General features: G+C 39.5%; 1 protein-coding gene across 1 annotated transcript in view; it reads left to right on the top strand.

Annotated features, from left to right (window-relative positions):
- The window catches only part of ARHGAP15 (Rho GTPase activating protein 15), a 759615-nt gene that overhangs the window by 91501 nt on the left and 645743 nt on the right, over window positions 1–22371 (top strand). The window contains exon 3 of the mRNA XM_056117651.1: window positions 9731–9799. Within this exon, the coding sequence (XP_055973626.1) occupies window positions 9731–9799 (69 nt within the window). The remainder of the gene's footprint in view (window positions 1–9730; window positions 9800–22371) is intronic.

Genomic DNA, 22371 nt, shown 5'->3' with positions numbered 1-22371 from the left:
AATTTATTTTAAGTCTTCCTTAGACAAATGCTTCTGGAATTAACAGAGATTATATGTATACAAAAAAAAACTGATTCTAGTTACTGCTAATATTGTTACAGCAATCCAAATTCAGTGATCAATTATTGATTACTTCAAAGTAAAAAGAACCTAAGATCAAATACTGGAATGTGTCATTGCCAGCATCATGAAATATATCCAAAAACAATTTTGGAAAACAACCACGAATCTTAATAGTAGAAACAAATTTTTGAAATTCTTGAGAAAATAATTAGGAATTACCCACAAAAATTGGAATGCTTTTGAAATATTTGCATGAATTATATTTTGAAAATGAACAAGTGTATTTTAAATGACTTATTTAAAATTACAAGTGTAAGAATGCAACAAATATTTGCTGTTTAAATTGAATGTTTTCTGAAGATATCTGCTTTCATAAGTGGGACTATTTCTCAAGAAGATATCCCATAATGGTTTGCAATACTATCAGGTCCTGTTAGCTAGCTATTAAAATGATATAATTGATAAAATATATTGTGATTTAACAGATTTTTTTCCTTCAAACACTCTTCACTTGGTCATTGCTTAAGTCTTGTTTATAATTATTAATTCTACTAAGTTTCACTTAATCACTTAATCACTTAACTTCCCGTTAGTCGTCGATTTGCTCGAGCGGGCGCCAGTAACGTCTCCATTTGTCCCTGTCGCGTGCTAGTGTAGCCCAAGGGCATCTGTTCGCTCTGGGAACATGAAGAGCTTCAAACCGATCATTCATGATCTTGATGAAGAAGTCTGACCATCTGGTAGGTGGGCGGCCACGCAGTATTTTGACATCCCGTGGAATCCAGTCAGTAACAGCTCTAGTCCAGCGGTCGTCTTTAAATCTCATTACGTGACCAGCCCATCTGATTTTTGACACCTTGGCAAACGAGACAGCATCCCTGATTCTTGATCATCGCCGGATGTCGGAAGTCCGGATTTTTTCTCTCATTTGAGAGAAACGTGATATTCCAAGCATAGCTCTTTCTATTCTTCTTTGGGAGACCTGAATAGCGTTCTCATCCTGTTTGCATAGGGCCCAGGTCTCTGAGGCATATGTTAATGCAGGAAGAACAGTGGAATCAAAGAGATGTGCCCAGAGCTGGAGGTTCTTCGTCCTCTTGTTCTGTGGGTCTTCAGTCGTGCGTGAGTCTTGGTCAGAGCTGCCCTGCGGGTCCGGAAAGCGTCCTGGAGTGTGGCGACGGCTGTGGTTGGTGGGAGCAAGCAGAGAAACTCTGTCCCTGGGTCCGCCGAGCTGGAGTCCAAGGTCTCAGAGTGTTCCGCTTATCTTGTTCTGTGGGTCTTCAGTCGTGCGTGAGTTTTGGCCAGAGCTGCCGCGGGGGTCAGGAAGGTGTCCTGGAGTGTGACGATGGCTGGGTAGTGGAGGTCGTGTGCACAGAGGACCCATCCTACCCAGATAAATACCCCACTGGCAGACTTCCATTATTGACACTACCTCCGCTGCCCAGCCGTCGCCACACTCCAGGATGCATTCTGGACCTGCGCAGCCACAAAGCGGCCACGCAACACTTCATAAGACACTAAATACCCATCTTCCGGAATTGTCGTACCACATTTGATAGGGTTCAAATATGGTAACACCTACAGCGGTGATTAGAGGTCGCCCCAAAAGTCTCTATCCCTATCGGAAAGACTGGCAAGCTACGGAGAGTATTCCGCCCGCACGGAAGAGCCTGGCAAGCTATCTGTTGTATATTTAATATGCCAAAACCAGTAACTACAACTGGTCTCATTCACCTGACCCTGAAGGCTTCACTGACATGGCAGCACTGAGAAGGGTGAGAAAGGAGAGGCTGACAAAATCTCAAGGCTGAACTAGGCTGCCACAACGAAGGAAGACAAAAATGATTGTCTGTATTTTCAATGCATGTACGCTAGCATCAGATACATCCATCGAGGACCTAATGGTACAAGCGCGAATGATCAAGTATGACATCATTGGTCTGACCGAGACAAGAAGGCACGAATCTCACCATGCCGTTTTCAACACTGGAGAAGAATTGTTCCTCGGAACATGCGATACAAGAGGTGTCGGAGGCATTGGTGTCCTTGTCAACACAAACTTGGCCAAGAGCATTGATTCATTCGAATGCCAAACAAGCCAAATCGGACGTTTACATTTGAATAGATGTGGCTCACTGCCTGCAGTTTCTATCTTCATTGTCTACGCACCAACATCTCATTATGATGAAAGAGAAATCGAGAAGTTCTACATGGAGCTGGAGAAGTTCTATAAAGAAGACCACACCTTCTACAAGATCATTGTGGGTGATTTTAATGCCAAGATAGGACCGAGAAGATCAGCTGAAGAACTTCACATCGGGACCCATGTCCTAGAATGGAACGAACAGGGTGAGAGATTGTCTGAGTTCATCATGTCGACCAAGACCATCCATGCTAACTCACAGTTCCAGAAGGCAGAATCTAAACGTTGAACATGGGAGTCTCCCGGTGGACGATTCCACAACGAAATAGACCACATCATATTCAATCGACGGTTTTGCCTGACCGATGTCGCTATTGTTCCAAAATTTCGAATGGGATCAGACCACCGTCTCCTTCGTGCAAAATTCTACTTCACAGAGCGGGGAGAAAGGGCTGCAAAGTTCAAAAAGAGAACTCCCAGAACCACCACCAACTGGGAACTCTTTGGCACTATTGCGGCAACATGGGAAGATACCATTGTTGACAACATTGACGAGGAATACGATCGACTGGTTTAGCACCTCCATGAATGTACGAGGAACGCCAAGAGAGAGATAGCCACAAAAGAACGCCTGTCTTCGAAAACTCTTGAGCTAATTCGCCAGCGTGGTTTGGCGCATGCCTCAGGCAACCGCAAGCTAACGTCCGAGCTTGCAAAGCAGTGCAGAGATGCGATCAAGGAAGACCTCAAAGAGAGAAGAGCAGAAGTACTGGTAGATGTGGCAGAAGCTGGGAAACATATTCATTATGCCCGCCTGTCCTTCGCCAACTACAAGACCAAGATGACTGCCCTCCGACGTCCTGATGGATCCATCACATCCTCCAGAACGGCAATGGAGAAGATTATCCATGACTTCTACTCAAATCTCTTCAATAGCCATGTCCACTTGCCGACATACCCAATTCCACAGGATGGATATGTCGTTCCCAATGTTCTCCCTTCCAAAATCCAACACGCCATTTCGTCGGTAAAGAAACAAACAGCACCCGGCCCAAACAAGGTCAGACCTGAACACCTGAAGAACCTGCCATCAGTACTCATCAATACACTGGCTCGGCTCTTCACTCGCTACCTGTCTGAATGCAAGGTTCCGTCCCAATGGAAAACCAGCAGGACCATACTACTGTTCAAGAAGGGAGACATCCATGACATTGGCAACTATCGCCCGATCTGCCTATTGTCTGTCATCTACAAGTTGTTCACTCGAGTCATCCTAAATAGGATTGGCAGAACACTAGATGAAGGACAACCATGCGAGCAAGCCGGGTTACGCAAAGGATTCAGCACCATTGACCACACAATAACCAAACTCATTGAGGTTTCTCGGGAGTTCAAGATGCCGCTCTGTCTAACGTTCATTGATTTAAAGAAGGCCTTTGATTCTGTTGAGACGGAAGCGGTCATTGAAGCCCTAGCCAATCAGGGCATTCAAGCCCAATACATGAAGATCCTCCGTGAGCTGTATTGCGGATTCACTACCAGGATCTCACCATTCTACAAAGAAGTGATCGTTGATGTCAAGAGAGGGGTGCGGCAGGGTGATACCATTTCACCGAAACTCTTCAGTGCCACCCTCGAGAACATCATGCGAAGACTGGAATGGGAAGGAATGGGAGTGAAGATAGATGGTCGGCAACTACACCACCTCCACTTTGCTGATGACTGTTAGGGCACGGATCGTGATCTCCCTTTAACGACAAAGAAACTCCAGAGACTGCAAACAGCAAGCAAGGTTTATTGTAAGACTGGCTAGCCAGGGTCAAGCCGCCTACACAGACACGCAGGTCAGTTAGGTGAGGCAAGACCCCGAACTTCTTCAAAGGGGATCTTATATAGGCCTTCACTGGCCGTTACAGCAAAGCCCGCGCATTTCATAGCCAATAGATTTGTAACAACATATGCTTTCTTAACCAATCCATGTAGAAGTACATCACTCCTTAGCCTATAGATTCAAAGACCAGCATTTACGTACATAGGCATTGTGACTAGTGGGCATCAGGTAACTTGGACATTTGGTTATCACCTTGCTTCCTCTGATTCTCAGCCCTGCATTCCGGAGGTGGATAAGGGAAGAGTTCTTAAGGGAGGTAACAGATAAGGAGGACAGGAAAGGGAGAGTTACTAATTTATAGAGTTTTAACTCTGGAATCTCCCTCAGGGTCCCTAGGGACCTAACAATGACATTGTTTTAATAACACCAACACCAAACATCAGCCAAGCGGCACAAATGCTGGCCGACTTTGACCGTGAGTGTGGAAAGGTAGGACTACAGCTGAATCTTATGAAGACAATGTTTATGAGAAACAGCCTCATTCCTCATGCCCCATTCGCTCTCAATGGAATGACCATCTCCGAATGCAGCAGCTATGTGTACCTAGGTCGAGAAGTCAACATGACAAATGACCTGGCACCCGAGCTGCGCAGGAGGAAGTGAGCGGCTTGGAACGCCTTCAAGAACGTCGAAGAAATAGCTAAGAGGACGAAGAACCTATTAAGTTTATTACATTAATATAACTCTTTTGAAATCGTCTACTTTTTCTTACGGTCCAATACAACTGAACAATTTTGAATCCAGAATTTCCAAAATCATAAAACTCAGGCAGCAAAATTAGAGCTCAGATGATAATATATTTCTGTTCTGAATGCTTTAAACCAAAAGGCAGATTATGCAAGTTTTTCCCCCCACATCTTCATAATTCATTTGAACATGACAGATTGGCTACCTTATTGATTTTGGAATGATCAGCAATATCATTTCCCCTACAGAAATATTAAGATGCTTCATGACATACTTGAAACCTGCTTTTTATCTTCCTGTGTAAACATGTACAAATTTAGTATATTTGACTATTCAAATTTCTACCTTAGCTAGAAATTTCTACCCTTATGCACACAAGAGAACTTGGCAGTATTTTTAAAGAAGCACCAGTTAATTGCAATAGTTAAGGACCTTATCTATATTAAAATATCACCTGTGACTTTTCAGTTGTCAAATTGCTGTGTCTATTTCTACATTCACAGAAAAAGAAGTTTTCTAATTATCAGCTTCTCAAAGTTCAGTAAGAATTTAGTATATGCAAAATATTTTCATCACTTTGCAAATAATTTATTAGTAAATATTAGTGTTGCTGTTGTGGTATCAAACTTGAATTGCTGCTTATGCATATTTCCTTATTCAGGGACTAGATTTCTTTCAATTCCTTCACATTCAAATTTGCTCCACAAACTTTTAATATTCTTTTACTATACTTGTGAAATTTTCCGTATGTTTTTGAGGCTTTCCATATTTTAGATCTCATATTTAATTATGATAAATACACGTAAACTTCTTTTTCATTACATGACAGTTTTCTATAGTAACTTAATGACAGCTTTTCTCTGAATATAAGTTTATTTCAAAATGAATGTTTACCAAATAAAACAAGGTGAGTTTTTCTGGGTTGTGATTGACTTTTCATCACATGGGACCAGGGTTCCAATCTTCCATCTTGTATTTTTGTCCTCCCATAGGGCCTCTTACAACATTTACTTCACCAGTAGTGGAGAAAAAAGAATATGGAGAGAAGCTCTAGTCCATAGCTTTGGTCAGGGAGAAGTTCTCATTGATTCTGTTCACATTTAATTGATCTGAGTAAAACACCCCCAGCTACATGTCAGTCTGATGAGTCCTCCTGTATGTAAACACAAAAAAAAAAGGACAGGCAAAAGGACGACAGCGGTCTATCTCTCCCGCCGCCCGCGTTCAGTAGTCTCAGGCCGTTTCCCCACTCCAGGGAGGTCGATGACGATGGTCAGGTGAAGGAAGGAAACGAAGGCCAAGCTGGTTGGTCTTAGTAGCAATTTATTACATGAAAGAAATGTATGTCATGGAGGCCGCAGAATCTCTCAAGCACATGCTCCTTTGTTCTCTCAGCTTCTGTCCCATTCTCTCAGCCCCATCTACCCAGATTCTCTAACACACGTGTCCCCTCAGATTCTCTCAACCTGTGTTCCCCATTCTCTCAGACACGTGTTCCCCCAGAGAACCCTGAAATCTCCCTTATACAGATCATGGTACCTCTAAAGGGCGCAATACAGTGATGTCATCAAAAGGAGTTACAGAAAGAACATAGAGGCAGCAAAACAGACATTGTTTCTTTGCATCTGTAGGCCAGTAATCTTGGCCTCCAGAAAGAAAAACCAAGACTAAAACCTTTCACAAGCTACAAGCACTTGGATTTGCATCCCAAAGACCAGTCTGCTAGAGCTTGAAATCTGCATCCCAAAGACTAGCCTGCCTAGAGATAGGGATCTATATCCCAAAGATGAGGCCTGGCTAGCACCTGAGATTACTGAGAGAAAAGGGAAACTGCCTCTTACAATATACTGAAATTATTTACTGAAGGCAGTGGAAGGGGAGAAATGTTCAGTCTCATCCAAGCTAGTCAGGACACTCTGGAAAGCTGCTTCTAGGACAGATTCTCATTTAGCAGATCAACCCACCCTAGAACAGAATTCCCTGGGTGTGTTTCTCCTCTCCTTGTCCGACCAATATATAAGCATACATAATATAAATCATTTTGTATGGACACAGTAAGAAATACTTTAAGCTTATAGAATTGCTCTTCTAGGGCCATCTCAATCTCAGACAGCAGTGCTCAGGCCAGATATCTTTCCTATTCCTAGCAGCAGGGTCCTAGTCTCATCATTACTTTTGGATCATGACAGCATTTGCCTATGATCAAACTCTTAACCTATAGTTAAGAATCGTGGGCTGGAGCGATAGCACAGCGGGTAGGGCGTTCGCCTTACAAGCGGCCAACATGGCCGACCCGAGTTCGATTCCTCCGCCCCTCTCGGAGAGCCCGGCAAGCTACCGAGAGTATTCGATATGCCAGACACAGTAACAACAAAGTCTCCAATGGAGACGTTACTGGGCCCGCTCGAGCAAATCGACGATCAACGGGAGGGCCTTTACCTTTACCTTTTACCAAGAATCGTGGCACCTTGGCCTGGCCCATCTCAATGCCAGGGTAGCACATAAGTTACTGGCTTGCCCTGGTTCCATCCAGTCCCTCGTAGGGACCCTGCCCTTGGTATGCTAGGATGTGAGGGCAACTGAAGCTTAAGTTGAGAAAGCAGATGCCCGGGAGTGAATAACATTCAAGGCCAATTAAATCCTAAGTTATAAAGCATAATATTAATTGTCTTCCTGTATCTATACAAAAAGGACATTGCATTAAAGTAAACTATTCAAAAGACATAAGGAGAAGAAAAAGGCAATATTAACTTACAGTACAAGTTCAGTGTCCTAGAAGGATGAGACCTTACAAATTGGTTGGGGAAGAGAGCACAAAGAAGTAGTTACAGAAAAACAAGGTAATGGGAATGACTCGTGAGCACTGTGATGGGTGCAACCTGATATATCTAAGCTCCTTGTACTCCAACATTCCTGATATAGTGGACAAATTTTGTTAAATAATATTAAACTTTGGAATAGTCTTTCCTTTCTCTCATGGCTTACTTATTCTGATGTGTCTCAACAATACCTAATTAGAGCCAAGAGCAGTCTAGCAGCAAAACTGGGTGTGATTCAAGAACCACTGTGCCAAAAAAACGAACAAACAAAAACAAACAAACAGACAGACAGACAAAAAAATCCCCATGCTATTTTGAAATACTACCATCCTCATGCCCAAAGTAGAAAACCATATGTGCCATTAAATGATTGCAGCAACCTCCATTTTCATACTTTCTGGTGATTAAAAGCTTTCGCCATGAGACCCATCCCCACCCCACCCCTAAATGGCTAAAGGTAACCTGAAACATAAGTTCTCGGTCCTGCTTTCCTCGTAATATTTAGTAGACAAGGTCGATGCAAACATTTAGTGAGTGGAAACGAACAAAGAAACAAGGAAAGAAACCCTCTCATTTCTAAAGGAAATGGTGGCAAATAGCCAGTAGCCTGGACTAAAACCATGATTAAATCCTGATGGGTAGTTCCCATGAAACCCCTGCCATGTCAGTAAGCAGTTCCTGGCTCTCCTTTCTGGGAGAAGGTACCAGCAGAGGAACAAAGGCATGCGAGTCCCGGAGCTGAGATCTCCAAGCCTGCTTGGATCAGGGCTGAGCATCCTCCACCCAGATCCTCCATCTTCCAGTAGGCAGGGGTCACACCCACCAACTGACCCCCCCACCCCCTAGCGCTGTGTAATCCCATCAACGGCCAAGACCCAGAGACTATAAAACCCAGTTCCCGGAAGCACATGGCCACAAATGCGACATCTTATTATCTCATTCTTGCTTTGGACAACCTGGCTGCTACCGAGTATAACCTGTCCACATGGCAGAGTCTGGCAACTCCCTGTGTCGTACCGAATATGCCAAAGACCAGTAACATGATGGGTGTCATTCTCCTAACCCTGAAAGAGCCTTGAATATGGCACTTTTTAAAATCTCAGGGCTAGTACAAAGGAGACGTTACTGGTGCCTGCTCAAGGCAATCAAAGAACAACAGGGTGATCGTGATCATGATTGTGAACAAAAGCTTCTATTAAAGTTATGAAATAATATAATATTATATCTAAAATTTCCTTTCTGCTTTTGTTTTATTACAGAATTTCTGATGCTCTTTAGTAGGAGAACATATGACATAAAAATTACTTCAAAAATTCTTGTCATGTAGTTATTGTAATTATTATATATTTAAATAAGTATGGATAATTATATATATTTTATCACATGAGATATCTTATGTGATAAAATAAATATTTGTGTTTCAATATTAAATATTTTGTTTTAGTTACTACTGTAGAATGGCAATTTATCCTGACATACAGAGATCCAAAGAGATACAAAGCAAATAAATTTCAACCCTTACGGAAACTGAGCAAATTCAGATAAATACTGCAAAAAAGTTTGTCTCTACTATCCAGTGTTTGAGTCTTCTATTGGAAATACTGTAGGGCTGGGGGGCCTGGGGAGTGACTTAATGGCTTTGAGACTCATTGGAAGATTCCAAAGTCATATGGCATACCTGTTGAAGCTCACCCAGTTTATCAACCAGAAAAAAATATGAGACATTTACTGTGACTACCTTGGTCTTCCTCACAGTATATTGTTTTCCCAATGTGAGGATTCCAAGAGCACCATGACAAGTACCTGACCCAGTATGATCTAACACTTTTAAATCATATAGAGTCTCTGCTGCCCTACTTTTTAATTGATTTAAGCATACTTGTCTTCCTAGTCTGAAAAAATGGAAGTCTGTAGATCCTACCATTCCTTCAAAAGAGGTATGACCGAATGAGTAACAACGATGAACGTAGAAACTATAATAAACCAACAAGGTCAGCAATCTTTGAATAAGCATTTTATTTAAGTTAGTCAATGTTCAAGCCAACTGATTAGTTCTCATTTTATATATGCTTTATTGGCCTTCTCTAAAGAATGAATCCAATGTTATTTTCATATTTGTTGTTTCAGGTATCCCGGCACAGAAGAAATCACTCACAACATGTTTTGAAAGATGTCATTCCTCCACTGGAATCATTGGTAAGTAATTAGTTGCTCCACACGAAACTTGAAATTAAACTGGCCCAAATATAGACAACATGCAACAGGATGTATTATTATTATTATTATCATTACTATGGTGTGTTTCTATGTCAGGAATGCTGACATGTACCAGCAAGGTCGTTCAACTCAGAAAATACCAAAGTTTGAATTCAAAGTTTAAGTCAGAATTGGGATCACGTATGAAGACCTTACTGGGGTTTGTCCAGAGTCAGAGCTTGCTCTTTTATTTCTTGCCATACAGATTTCCCTAGCAGGAAAGTTTGGGCAAGTTAACTCGTGTGTGTGTGTGTGTGTGTGTGTGTGTGTGTGTGTGTGTGTGTGTGTGGTTTAATGATTAATTGAATAGCCTCCCAATTTCCAGTTTCTTCCTGCTTTCTCATCATATTAGTATTCAGTACTTCTTTTCTGTTTGTTTCTGGACCACACTAGGCAGTGCTCAGGGTTTATTCCTGGCTCTGTGGTCAGGGATTGCTCCTTGTGGGTTTGTAGGGGACTATATGTAGTACTGGGGATCCAACCTGGGTTGGCCATGCGAAAGCAAGTATTCTATCTGCAGTGCTTTTTCTCCATCCTCTCATGCTCAGATTTTCACCTTTATATTCTCTCTTTTTCATCTCTGTTAGTAAATTAGAGTCATAAGTGTCTTTGAGTCCTTGTTAAAGTATAAGAAAAATTATGTCACTCCATAACTCCAGTTTCTCTTTGGTTCTGTCTCTCCAGCACAGAAACTGAACACTCTGGGTCTGCAAAGCTTATATTCCCAACCATTGCTCTAGCTGCACCTCTCCATTTTTCTCTAGATTCGTTCTCTCCAGACATTTGATCGATGTTTTTCATTCCATGCAGGGCCATTCCACTTGCTATTTCCTCTGCCTGGTATGAAATAACTCTTTTAACTAAAGACTGCCTGGAGCTGGGAAGAGTGGATAGAGAATTTGTAGGGGAAGACAATGTTCTGTAACCTACTGTGTTGAAAATGGTGCAGTTATGGCTATAATGTAAATTACCGAATTATGCATTTCAAGGTTGTGTGATTTTTATACTACAAGTCAAGCTTAATAAAAATTTTCAAAAAGCAAAATAATTCATGTGGAGCTAAAAAATTTGTAAGACTCATCCCATCATTTGCTTTACATTTATGCCCAAATATTTCCAAGATATCTTTCCCTTCTCCTTTAAAAATAAATAAACTACCATGTCCTTTCACCCATTTCTGACTCTAAACTTTTCCATAGAATTTAAGAACATGTGGTATACTATACTTTAAAAAAGTGTTTACTATCTCAATCAAATGTTCTTTGAGAACAGAGATACTGCCTTGCATGTGAAAAACTATTCTGTTTATAAAAACTAATAGAACAAATTAAATAGTAAATAGTTATTAAATGAATTCCTAAAATAAATCAGCAATAGCTTTTTAAATTTTTTTTATCAATGGCTTTTTCTACTAAGATTTCAACTTTTGTAAGTGACTCATAAAATAGAATGTACATATCTAGAAATGTATAATTTCTTTTCACTTTTAAGTATGTATCTTAAAAGGCAAATTATTAATTTGTTATAATCTATTTAATATCATACAAAATGATATATCTCAAATTAAACCTTCATCTTTCTCTCAAGCTTAGTCCCTATTTTCTTTGAGCCTGTTAGTAACAATCATGAGTCTAGACTCAAAAGACATGTTTTTTTTATAACCTTTTATTTAAATCACTTTGCTAATCAAATTTGGAAATAGCATCCATGTTTTTTACCATATCAAGTCTACATATCTCTCACATGGTGCCTGATTTATCCAAGTTATTATCTACTTCCAGATAAATAGCCCACATCGGGAATATTTCTATCAGGTTATTACATTGAATATTTTTCTGTATAGTTATAATTTCTTTATTCCATGTTCACTTTTATGCCATTTATTCAGTTTTGTTCCTATGTTAGGGGTCACATGTAGTAGTGGGGCTACTTCTTGCAGTTGTGATTCATAGAGCATGCTGTGCATGGATTGACCCTAAACCTCGCACAAGTCACGCACGCACTCAGTCCCTTGAGCTGTCCTTCATCCCTTGTGTTGTTCACTAGTATTTCATGTACAATAAACTTACTCCATGGCTAGATGGTAGATAATTTGAAGCTAGGAGTCATATCCTGTATTGTTTTGCTTGTTATATCATAATTTCCCTGACATTGCTTTTGACATTAGTGTTTACTCAGGAAAAATGTAAGTTTGTCAAAATATTTAATAATTAAATATTGAAATTTTATTAAATAATATTTTGATATATAATATTAATAAGTGTATGTCTGATATTTATACTGAAAGCTAGTTATTAGATTTAATTATATGTAACATGATTAATTATTTATTAAAATATTACACTATTTATGAACTTTATACTATTTATAAAACATATTTATTTATAACATTAATCAGAATATAAATATGATTTTTAAAATTAATCATATATCAATAACTAAGGGAGTATTTTTCTGGACAGTGTTTATTTCTCTGATTCCTCAAATTATTTTTTTCCCCCACCCCGGAGCCCTGACTACTCACAGCTCTTTTTGATTACTCAAATTTTTGTCAGGTGGCTCTCTCTTTGTTTAATAACTTTACATAACCTATATTTTAGCCTCTTGATAAAGATGGAATTTTCACATTTTTATATTTATTTCTGTACTAAGCTGTTTAATGAAAAGTTTTGCATCAATTACTTTATTACTAGATTTAATATGACTTGCAGCATATAATTGCCCAATGCAGAGATCAATAAATGTTTCCCTGTTAATTTGTGTTACAGAACAATTGAGCATATAAATAATTATTTAAAGGTTAAATACTTTGCTTTTAATGCCTGCAAATATTTACTTTGAAATGTCTGATAAAATGTGACCAAATAGACCTAAATTATTATGTCAGCATGTAAATGTAACATATAGACATGTATATTATTCTCTACATATGAATATATATTTATGTATAGTTAATAATTTGCAATAAGTAAACAATGCTTTAAAGTGTCTTGAATTTTTACATTAATGTATATATAAATAATATATGATTATTATTTAAGTTAATAAATAATAAGGGATTCAATATATGCTTAGTCCAATATTGAAGAAGCTATTAAGATACCCATTATCAGTTTTCCTTAACAGAAAGGCTATGCTTTGATTCATTGACTTATGTCTGAATACATTGACTGTTTACACTCAAATGTTAATGTCAATATAATTCAATATGAAAACTGCAAATTATAGTATAGGGATAGACTGTATTTCATAATAGAAAATATCACATATACTTATCTTTCCCAGCCCTGCTATCGCTCCAGCCCAATAGGAGCCTTGTATGCAGCCAACCCAGGTTCGATTCCTCCACCCCTCTTGGAGAGCCTGGCAAGCTACCGAGAGTATCTTGCCCACAAGGCAAAGCCTGGCAAGCTACCTGTGACGTATTTGATATGCCAGAAGTAGTAACAACAAGTCTCACAATTTGTTGTGAGATATTACTTATGCCCACTCAAGCAAAATGGTAAACAACGGGAGGACAGTGCTGCAGTGCCACTTACCTTGAACTGATGAGGAAAGCATTTTTCCCAGAGCAAGTCTACTCCATTTCACTCTAGATGTACTGATTGCAGTCAATTCCACAAATATGGGAAACTTGACATGTAATTTATGGTACTGGGGGACTTCATTTTTGTTCTCCATTGGGGGAATAAAAAGAACAGAAAAGGGAAAAATTTCATATTTTATTCAGGGTCATGTAGCCGCCTTTCAGGGTGGTATTAAGAAATAGGCTCTGAGATATAGAATAAAAAAGCAATTTGTTATGTTTTGTTTATTTGTTTGCTTGCTTTGTTTCTCTATCTTATTGATACACACATATGTAGACACAGACAGACAGACTTATAGGCACACACACACACACACACACACACACACACACACACACACAAACAAACACACAGAGCCATTATCTCTATAAATTTTCAGAATTATCATCTAGTTTATTTTTATCCCTGACTTAAGTTTCCCTGGATCCTTTAAATGTTCATTTATTTTGCTCCTTTTGTGAACACAAGTCATATTAAGCTTTAATTCCTCAATATTTACTAGAATTTGATTGCTTATCTAGTAATAGAGGACTAAAAGGGTTTCTCTCACCCTACAACATTTATTTATTAACTACTCTGTCCTCTATGCCAAAATAAAAATCACTTGTTCATCCAGAAAAAAATTCTTTTTAATTTTTATCTGTTCATTACCATCATAAAGGTAAAGGTAAAGGCCCTCCCGTTGTTCGTCGATTTGCTGGAGCAGGCCCAGTAACGTCTCCATTGGAGACTTTGTTGTTACTGTGTTTGGCAAATCGAATACATCACGGGTGGCTTGCCAGGCTCTGCCGTGCAGGCGAGATACTCTCAGTAGCTTGCTGGGCCCTCCCAGAGGGGCGGAGGAATCGAACTCGGGCTGGCCATGTTGGCTGCGTGCGAGGCAAACCCCCTGCCGCTGTGCTATCACTCACACGAATTTGATTATTTTATGCAATTTATAAAGTTTTATTTATATCTAATTCAACCTTACATTACTTTCTCCGTCATGCATTGCTGTTTCTTGGGTTCTTGTAGTAGTTTTTTTTAGCAAATTGTTACTAGTCCCTTGACATAGAAAGAGCTCATATATATGAGATAATGTATGTTGATGATTCAGAAAAGAAAGCAAAATCATCTCAATTGAAGCTGTTTTAAAAATTTTCAACAAAATTTTAGGTGCTATATAAATCTTATTTTCTTTGCATTTCATATTTATAACCTCTTTAAACATTTTTATAATGCTCAAGGGATTTATATGAGATAACTTCGCTTGAGGAACAGCTAGGGGAAAACCCATTAATTTTACCTCCTTTGCAGGAAAATCTTGTATTCCAAAAGTAGAATCTGTCCAGATTGGTACTCCAGTAGATGTTGTCACTCTTTGGTAGCCATGCTTACCTCTAAGTGTTTCCATTAATAAAGACTAGTGGGATTAATGGTGTTTAACAAGAGATTGTTAGTAATAATATAGTCCCGTTTTTGATCTGAATACAAAATCTCTGGAGAAACCACCCAGCTCATACAACAGGTGATGTCATTAATGTCACATGATATACAAACACATATGATTTTGACGCGAGAAGGCTAAATCATTTTCTGGGAATCTATGTCACTACTTAACAAACGTTCTCACCCAGTAAACATTTTAAACATGAAATATCAGGGACTGGAGAGATAGTACAGCAGATAAAGTACTTGCCTTATACACAGCCGAATAGGGTTCATTCTCCAGCATCCCATATGATTGCCTCAGCCCACCAGGAGTGGTTCCTGAGTGCAGAGTCAGGAGTAACTCCTGAGCACCATTAGTGTGGCCTCAAAACTAAAAATAAATAAAATTTTAAAAATAAACATGAAGCATCAGATATACTAATGTGTATTTATTATTTCCTGCTCTTGTATGTTTCATAACATATTAGAGATCTAATAATTCCCGGGGCACTTTCCCTATACCTCTGAAAATGCACACAAAAAAAGTGCTAATTATAACATGTTAAATCTTTACCATGTTTAAAGACTATAAGACATGTCCATGGATAGCCCTGCATGAGTCAAAAGCCTTGTGGCGGGTTTTAAAGAATCATCTGCTACCTCCTGAGCTTCGTGGATTTGGAGGACAAAACTCAGTGAGTTGCCATGGCTTAGGGGCAAAGCAGGCTTTTGCAAATAAACCTTAAGTCACAGATTCTACCTTTTGGAGCCAGATATCATTTTGTGGATTAATTAATACTTGGGAGGGCTTTGAGGATAAAAGACATTGCGTGCATAGGATGTTTTCTTATTTTAAAACAAAGAACAAAGTCTTTGGGAAATAAATCTATTGACCAGTCTGTGTTTTTTTCCTTTTAATTACAAAATATCTATATAAAAACTCATGTCTTTCAAAACTCTACCACAGCTAGATAACATTAGAGTTTCTTAAATAGCATCTTTTCAGAATTTCAAACTGGCGGACATTCTATGATGTAATACCTCTAATATAAACTATTTCTAAGTGTTTCCTTGTTACGTGAACGCTTATTCTCTTTAAAATAGGATTGTTTATTAATTCCAGTACTAGTGAAAACCATCACTTCACTAGATGTTGTGCAATGATATGCAAAATAGTTACCTTTTTTTTCAGAAGAGTTTATAGTCTGGCATAAAGAGAAATAGCCAACGAATAAATAAGATCATCACTTGAGTTTAAACAACAAAACATGATAACAGCAAAAACCCCCACATTTTTTAGAAGGAGGGTAAGCCAAACTTGTACTATAAGACAAAAATACTTTTTTGAAAGAGACATTTAAATTAAGATTTGCAGTTTTCCAAGCAAACTAAAAAAAGAAAAATGAATGCAACCAGAAGGAATAGCAAGTACAAAGGTTTGGAGGTCAGAATGAAATGTTACATTTGAAAAATTAGAAAAATGCCACACTAGCTAGATAAGAAAATGAGTCAGAAAGTAGCAGAAAGTATGAAGAGACAGGGCATTGCTTGGATCTTAACAGTCCTTGAAGAAAAAGTTAAGAGTTCAGAGGCATTAAAATACATAAACAGGATAGAATATCTTCTAGAATAATCCATATTTGAAGTAAATTTAATAACAGAGAAAGAAAAGGAACACATACAAGCACAATAAGTAAAGCCTATTAATAACAAGCAATTCTTTATTTCCTACTGCCTGAACTAAAAATTAAGTTACAATAACATAATTGATTATTCTAACTTATCCAGGCAGTAATAAACAAGGAAAACCATTCTAATTTAATTCCAATGACAGACAATGAAAGAATAACATATTTATGTTAAGAAAAAAACTGAGAAGGTGAGTATAGGAGTTGCCTCCATAGGACTGAAGAATACTCTTCAGCCACTTGATTTAAAAAAATAATCAGGAACTTTTCTGCAGAGGTGGCTCTTCATCAGGATTTGTATAAAATGTTGAAAAATAATCCTACAGGCTAGTCCACAAGTACACTGAAAAGAATCAAGGACAACCTAATTATATTAGATCAAAATTCATGCAAGCTAGAGAAAATAATAGATGGTGATGTAGGTGGAGAGATAGTACAATAGTTAATACACTTGCCTTTCTCATGACTGACCACAGATTCAATCCCTGGCACTCCATATGGACCCCTGAACTGGCAACAAGTGATTCCTTAGTGCAGATCCAGGAGAGAGCCTTGAGCAACACCAATTGTATATATATATATAAAATATAAAATATTCTGATTAGCATTACATACTGGCTGAGGAATAGAGGATTAAAAGATTTTAAATCTTACCAGCATTAATACACCGAATGATGTGGCAGCAATTTATAAAGCAACTGCCAAGAGATCTGAAATATACTGATGGCAAACACAACAATAGTGTGAGACTTTAACACCCTACTTTTATGGGGGAGAAAATAATCAGGAACTTTCCTGCAAAAGAAATACAGAGATGAGGTAAGCAAATGAAAATGAATTTATTATCACTTAATATCACATATATGGAGCAATAGCACAGCAGGTAGGGTGTTTGCCTTGCACGCAGCCAACATGGCCGACCCGAGTTTGATTCCTTCGCCCCTCTTGGAGAGCCCAGCAAGGTACCGAGAGTATTCGATATGCCAGACACAGTAACAACAAAGTCTCCAATGGAGACATTACTGGGCCCGCTCGAGCAAAATCGATGATCTACGGGAGGGCCTTTACTTACTTAATAAGTGATAAGACACTTAATACCCATCTTTCAAGATTACCACATCATACTTGATGAGGTTCAAATATGGTGTGAAGCTTAGGAACACTATAAGGTGAGTGGAGGCTCCATCCCTCTTGGAGAACCTGGCAATCTACCAAGTATATGCCACCCTCATGGTAGAGCCTGTAAAGCTACCCATGGCATATTCTGATATGCCAAAAACAGTAAAAACAATGGGACTCATTCCACTGGCCCTGAAATAGCCTCCAATACAGCAGTGTTAAGAAGGTTAAGCAAGGAGAGGCTGATAAAAACTCAGGTCCGAACTAGGCTGCCAAAACAAAGAAGGACTAAAATGACTGTCTCTACTTTCAATGCACATATGCTGGGATCGGAAGCATCTATCAAGGACCTGATGGTACAAGCGCAGAAGATCAAGTATGATATCATTGGTCTGACTGAGAGGAGAAGGCATCAATCACATCATGCCACTTTTGACACTGGAGAAGAACTGTTCCTCAGAACATGTGAAAAAAGAGATGTTATCGAGTCCTCATCAACATGAACTTTGGCCATGAGTATTGCTTCATTCGATTGTCTAACATCCCAAATCGGACACGTACGCTTGAATAGATGTGGCTCACTGCCAGCAGTTTCTATCTTCGTCGTCTACGCACCAACATCCAACTACAATGAGGAAGAAATTGAGAAGTTCTACATGGGGCTGGAGAAGTTCTATAAAGAAGACCACACCTTCTACAAGATCATTGTAGGCGATTTTAATGCCAAGATAGGACCGAGAAGATCAGCTGAAGAACTCCACATCAGAACCCATGGCCTAGAATGGAACAAACAGGGTGAGAGACTGCCTGAGTTCATCATGTCAACCAAGATCATCCATGGTAACTCACAGTTCCAGAAGGCCGAATCTAAAGGTTGGACATGGGAGTCTCCTGGTGGATGGTTCCACAACAAAATTGTCCACATCATATTCAATCGACGGTTTTGCCTGACCAATGTCACTGTCGTCACAAAATTCCAAATGGGATGGGACCACCGTCTCCTTCGTGCAAAATTGTACTTCACAGAGTGGGAAGAAAGGGCAGCAAAGTTTAAGAAAAGAACTCCCAGAATGACCACTAACTGGGAGCTCTTTGGCACTATTGTGGCAACATGGGAAGAATACAATCGACTGGTTCAGCACCTCCATGATTGTGCGAGGAACGCCGAGAGAGAGAGATAGCCACAAAAAGACGCCTTTCTTCAAAAACTCTTGAGTTCATTCCCCAACATAGCTGGGCACAAGCCTCAGGCAACTGCAAGCGAACATCTGAGCTTGCAAAGTAGTACAGAGAACTGATAAAGGAAGACTTCAAAGAGAGAAGAGCAGCAGTGCTGGCAGATGTGGCAGAAGCTGGGAAAAGCATTCGCAATGCCCTCCTATCCTTTGCCAACTACAAGACCAAGATGACTGCCCTCCAACATCCTGATGGATCTATCATATCTTCCAAAAGGGCAATGGAGAAGTTTATCCATGACTTCTACTCGGATTTCTCTGATAGCCATGTCTACATATCCACATACCAAATTCTGCAGGATGGATATATTACTTCTAACGTGCTCCCTTCTGAAATCCGACATGCCAATTTTTTCAGTAAAGAAACAAAGAGCATCTGGCCCAGGCAAGGTCAGACTTGAATACCTGAAGAATCTGCAGTTAGTACTCATCAAGACATTGGTTAGGCTCTTCACATGCTACCTGTCTGAATGTAAGGTTTCATCCCAATGGAAAATCAGCAGGAGTGTTCTACTATACAAGAAGGGAGACATCCAAGACTTTGGCAACTATCGCCCGATCTGCCTATTCATCGTCTACAAGCTGTTCACTCAAGTCATCCTGAATAGAATAGGCAGAACACTAGATGAAGGACAACCATGCAAGCAATCCGGGTTCCAAAAAGGATTTAACCTAATCGGCCATATCCACACGATAATCAAGCTCATTGAGGTTTCTTGGGAGTTCAAGATGCCACTCTGTTTAACATTCAAAAGCCTTTGATTCTATTGAGACTGAAATGGTCATCGAAGCCCTAGCCAAACAGGGCGTTCAGACTCAATACATCAGGATCCTCCATGAGCTGTATTACGGATTCACCACCAGGATCTCACCATTCTACAAGGAAGTGATCATCCATGTCAAGAGAGGGGTTCAGCAGCGTGATACCATTTCACCGAAACTCTTCAGTACTACCCTCAAGAATGTCATGCAACAACTGGAATGGGAAGGAATGAGAGTGAAGAGAGATGGTCGGCAACTACACTACCTCCCTTTCACTGATGACATCATTTTAATAACACCAAACACTAGCCAAGTGGCACAAATGCTGGCTGACTTTGATCATGAGTGTGGAAAGGTTGGACCACAGCTGAATCTCACAAAGAAGCCAAGCAGAAAGGCTTTGCAACCTTGGAGGGAATCTGGGAGACTCTTCCGGAAGGGAGAAGCAGGGTCATGTGGCAGCATGGTGACTCTGGGCTTACAGGGTGTGTGTGGGGCGGGGATCTAGATGCAGCGGGACTGTATCTCACAAAGACAATATTTATGAGATTCAGTCTCATTCCTGATGTTCCATTTGCTCTCAATGGAACGAATTTCTCCAAATGCAACAGTTATGTGTACCTAGGTCGAGGAGTCAACATGACAAATGACCTGGTACCTGAGTTACGTGGGAGGAAAAAAGCGGCTTGGAATACCTTCAAGACCAATGAAAAAATAACTAAGAGGATGAAGAACCTCAAGCTCTGGGCACATCTCTTCGACTGCACCATTCTTCCTGCACTAACATATGCTTCAGAGACATGGGTTTTACAAAAGCATGAGAATGCTATTCTCATCTCCCAACGCTATTCCGTCTTCCCAGATCTCGAAAGAACTATGCTTGGAGTATCACGCTTCACTCAAGTGAGAGAAAGAATCCGGAGTTCCGACCTCCATTGATGATTGATGATCAAGGATGCTGTCTCGTTTGCCAAGGTGTAAAAAATCAGAGGGGTTGGACATATAATGCGATTTGAAAATGACTGCTGGACTAGAGCTGTTACCGACTGAATTCCATGAGATGTCAAAAGTACACGTGGATGCCCACCTAAGAGATGGTCAGATTGCCTCGTCAAGACCCTGAATGATCGGTTGGAGGCTCTTTGTGTTTCTAGAGTGAGCAGACGACATTGGGCTACACTCGCACACTACAGGGACAAATGGAGATGTTAATGGCACCTGATCAAGAAAATCGATGTGTAACGGGATGTCAAGTGATTAAGTGAGTGAGTTTCTATACTGCTATTCAGAAAGGCTGAAATAGAAAGTCCACCAATAACAAATGAGGGATCCTTTTTTTTTTACCACATCCCTGCTAAAACTGATTGTTTCCAAATTTTTTTATGAATATCATTCTTACTGGTATGAGATATCTATTGTTGTTTTTGATCATCATTTAAAAAAATAACTGATAATCACTTGATCACTTGACATCCCATTACTCATTGATTTGCTTGAGCAGGCGCCAGTAATGTCTCCATTTTCCCTCTCGAGTGCCTCTAATCACCCTTGCAGGTGTTCCCATGATTCAAACCTATTTGAACCCCATCAAATATAGTGCAGTATTACCTTTATTATTTTCTAATAATTCCATGCTTCATTTATTTAAGTTTTGTTAGAAGACTAATATAAAATAAATTTGTGATATACCTGCCACAGGGGACTGGTTTTTAAACTAATGAGTTTAATAGAAACTCATCACGGTCGCGGTCACGGTCCTCCCATTATTCATCGATTTGCTTGAGCGGGCCCAGTAACGTCTCCATCGTGAGACTTGTTGTTACTGTATTTGGCATATCGAATACATCACAGGTAGCTTGCCAGGCTTTGCTGTGCAGGCGAAATACACTCTCGGTAGCTTGCCAGGCTCTCCGAGAGGGGTGGAGGAATTGCGGAGGAATCAAACCCGGCTCGGCTGGGCCGGCTGTGTGCAAGGCAAACACCCTACAGCCATGCTATCGCTCCAGCCCCAGAAACTCATTAAAAATAAAAATTACTCTTTCTCCTGATTCAGTTATTCTACTTCTTGATATCGAACCACCACTTACTAAATACTGAATTGAAAAAAATATACATATATATACACATATCTATGTTTATTTAAGTGTTTAATACATTAGCCAAAATATAGAAACAAACCAGGTATCAAATATTAGATGAATAGTTAAAGAAGTCATGGTGGATTGCTACGCAGGTCTAAGGAAAAAATAAAATCTTAGTTTGCTGCAGTACGAATGGAGCTGGAGTATATCATGTTAAACAAAATGTCAAAGGGAGTACAAACATTAGATTATCTCAGTCATCTGCACGTATAGAAAAATAAGTGTATGAATATTATTGCATGATGAGAGAGCCTTGGTCTCAAATTACAAACAGGGACCAAAGGGTAGAAGGAAATAAAGAGATGGACTAGAAGTAACAGGACATTTTTGAAGGGTCTTCAGAAATTTGGTGCTGATGAGGTATGTTAACTTTGTAGATTAAAACCATGATTGTTATAACTATTATAAATGCATTACCTAGACTATAACTATAAAAAAATTCTCATTTTGCTGTTATTGGATTTTTTCTCTTTTTTTTTATTAGTGAAACACTATGAGGTACAGTTGTAGACTTACAAACTTTTATGCTTGGGTTTCAGTTATACACTGATCAAGTACCCATCCCTCCAC

The sequence above is a fragment of the Sorex fumeus genome, unplaced genomic scaffold (assembly GCF_029834395.1).
Source record: "Sorex fumeus unplaced genomic scaffold, SorFum_2.1 ptg000035l, whole genome shotgun sequence".
In the NCBI taxonomy this organism is placed as follows: Eukaryota; Metazoa; Chordata; class Mammalia; order Eulipotyphla; family Soricidae; genus Sorex; species Sorex fumeus.
The sequence above is the reverse complement of the archived record's forward strand: the minus strand, read 5'-3'. Positions and strand labels throughout refer to the sequence as shown.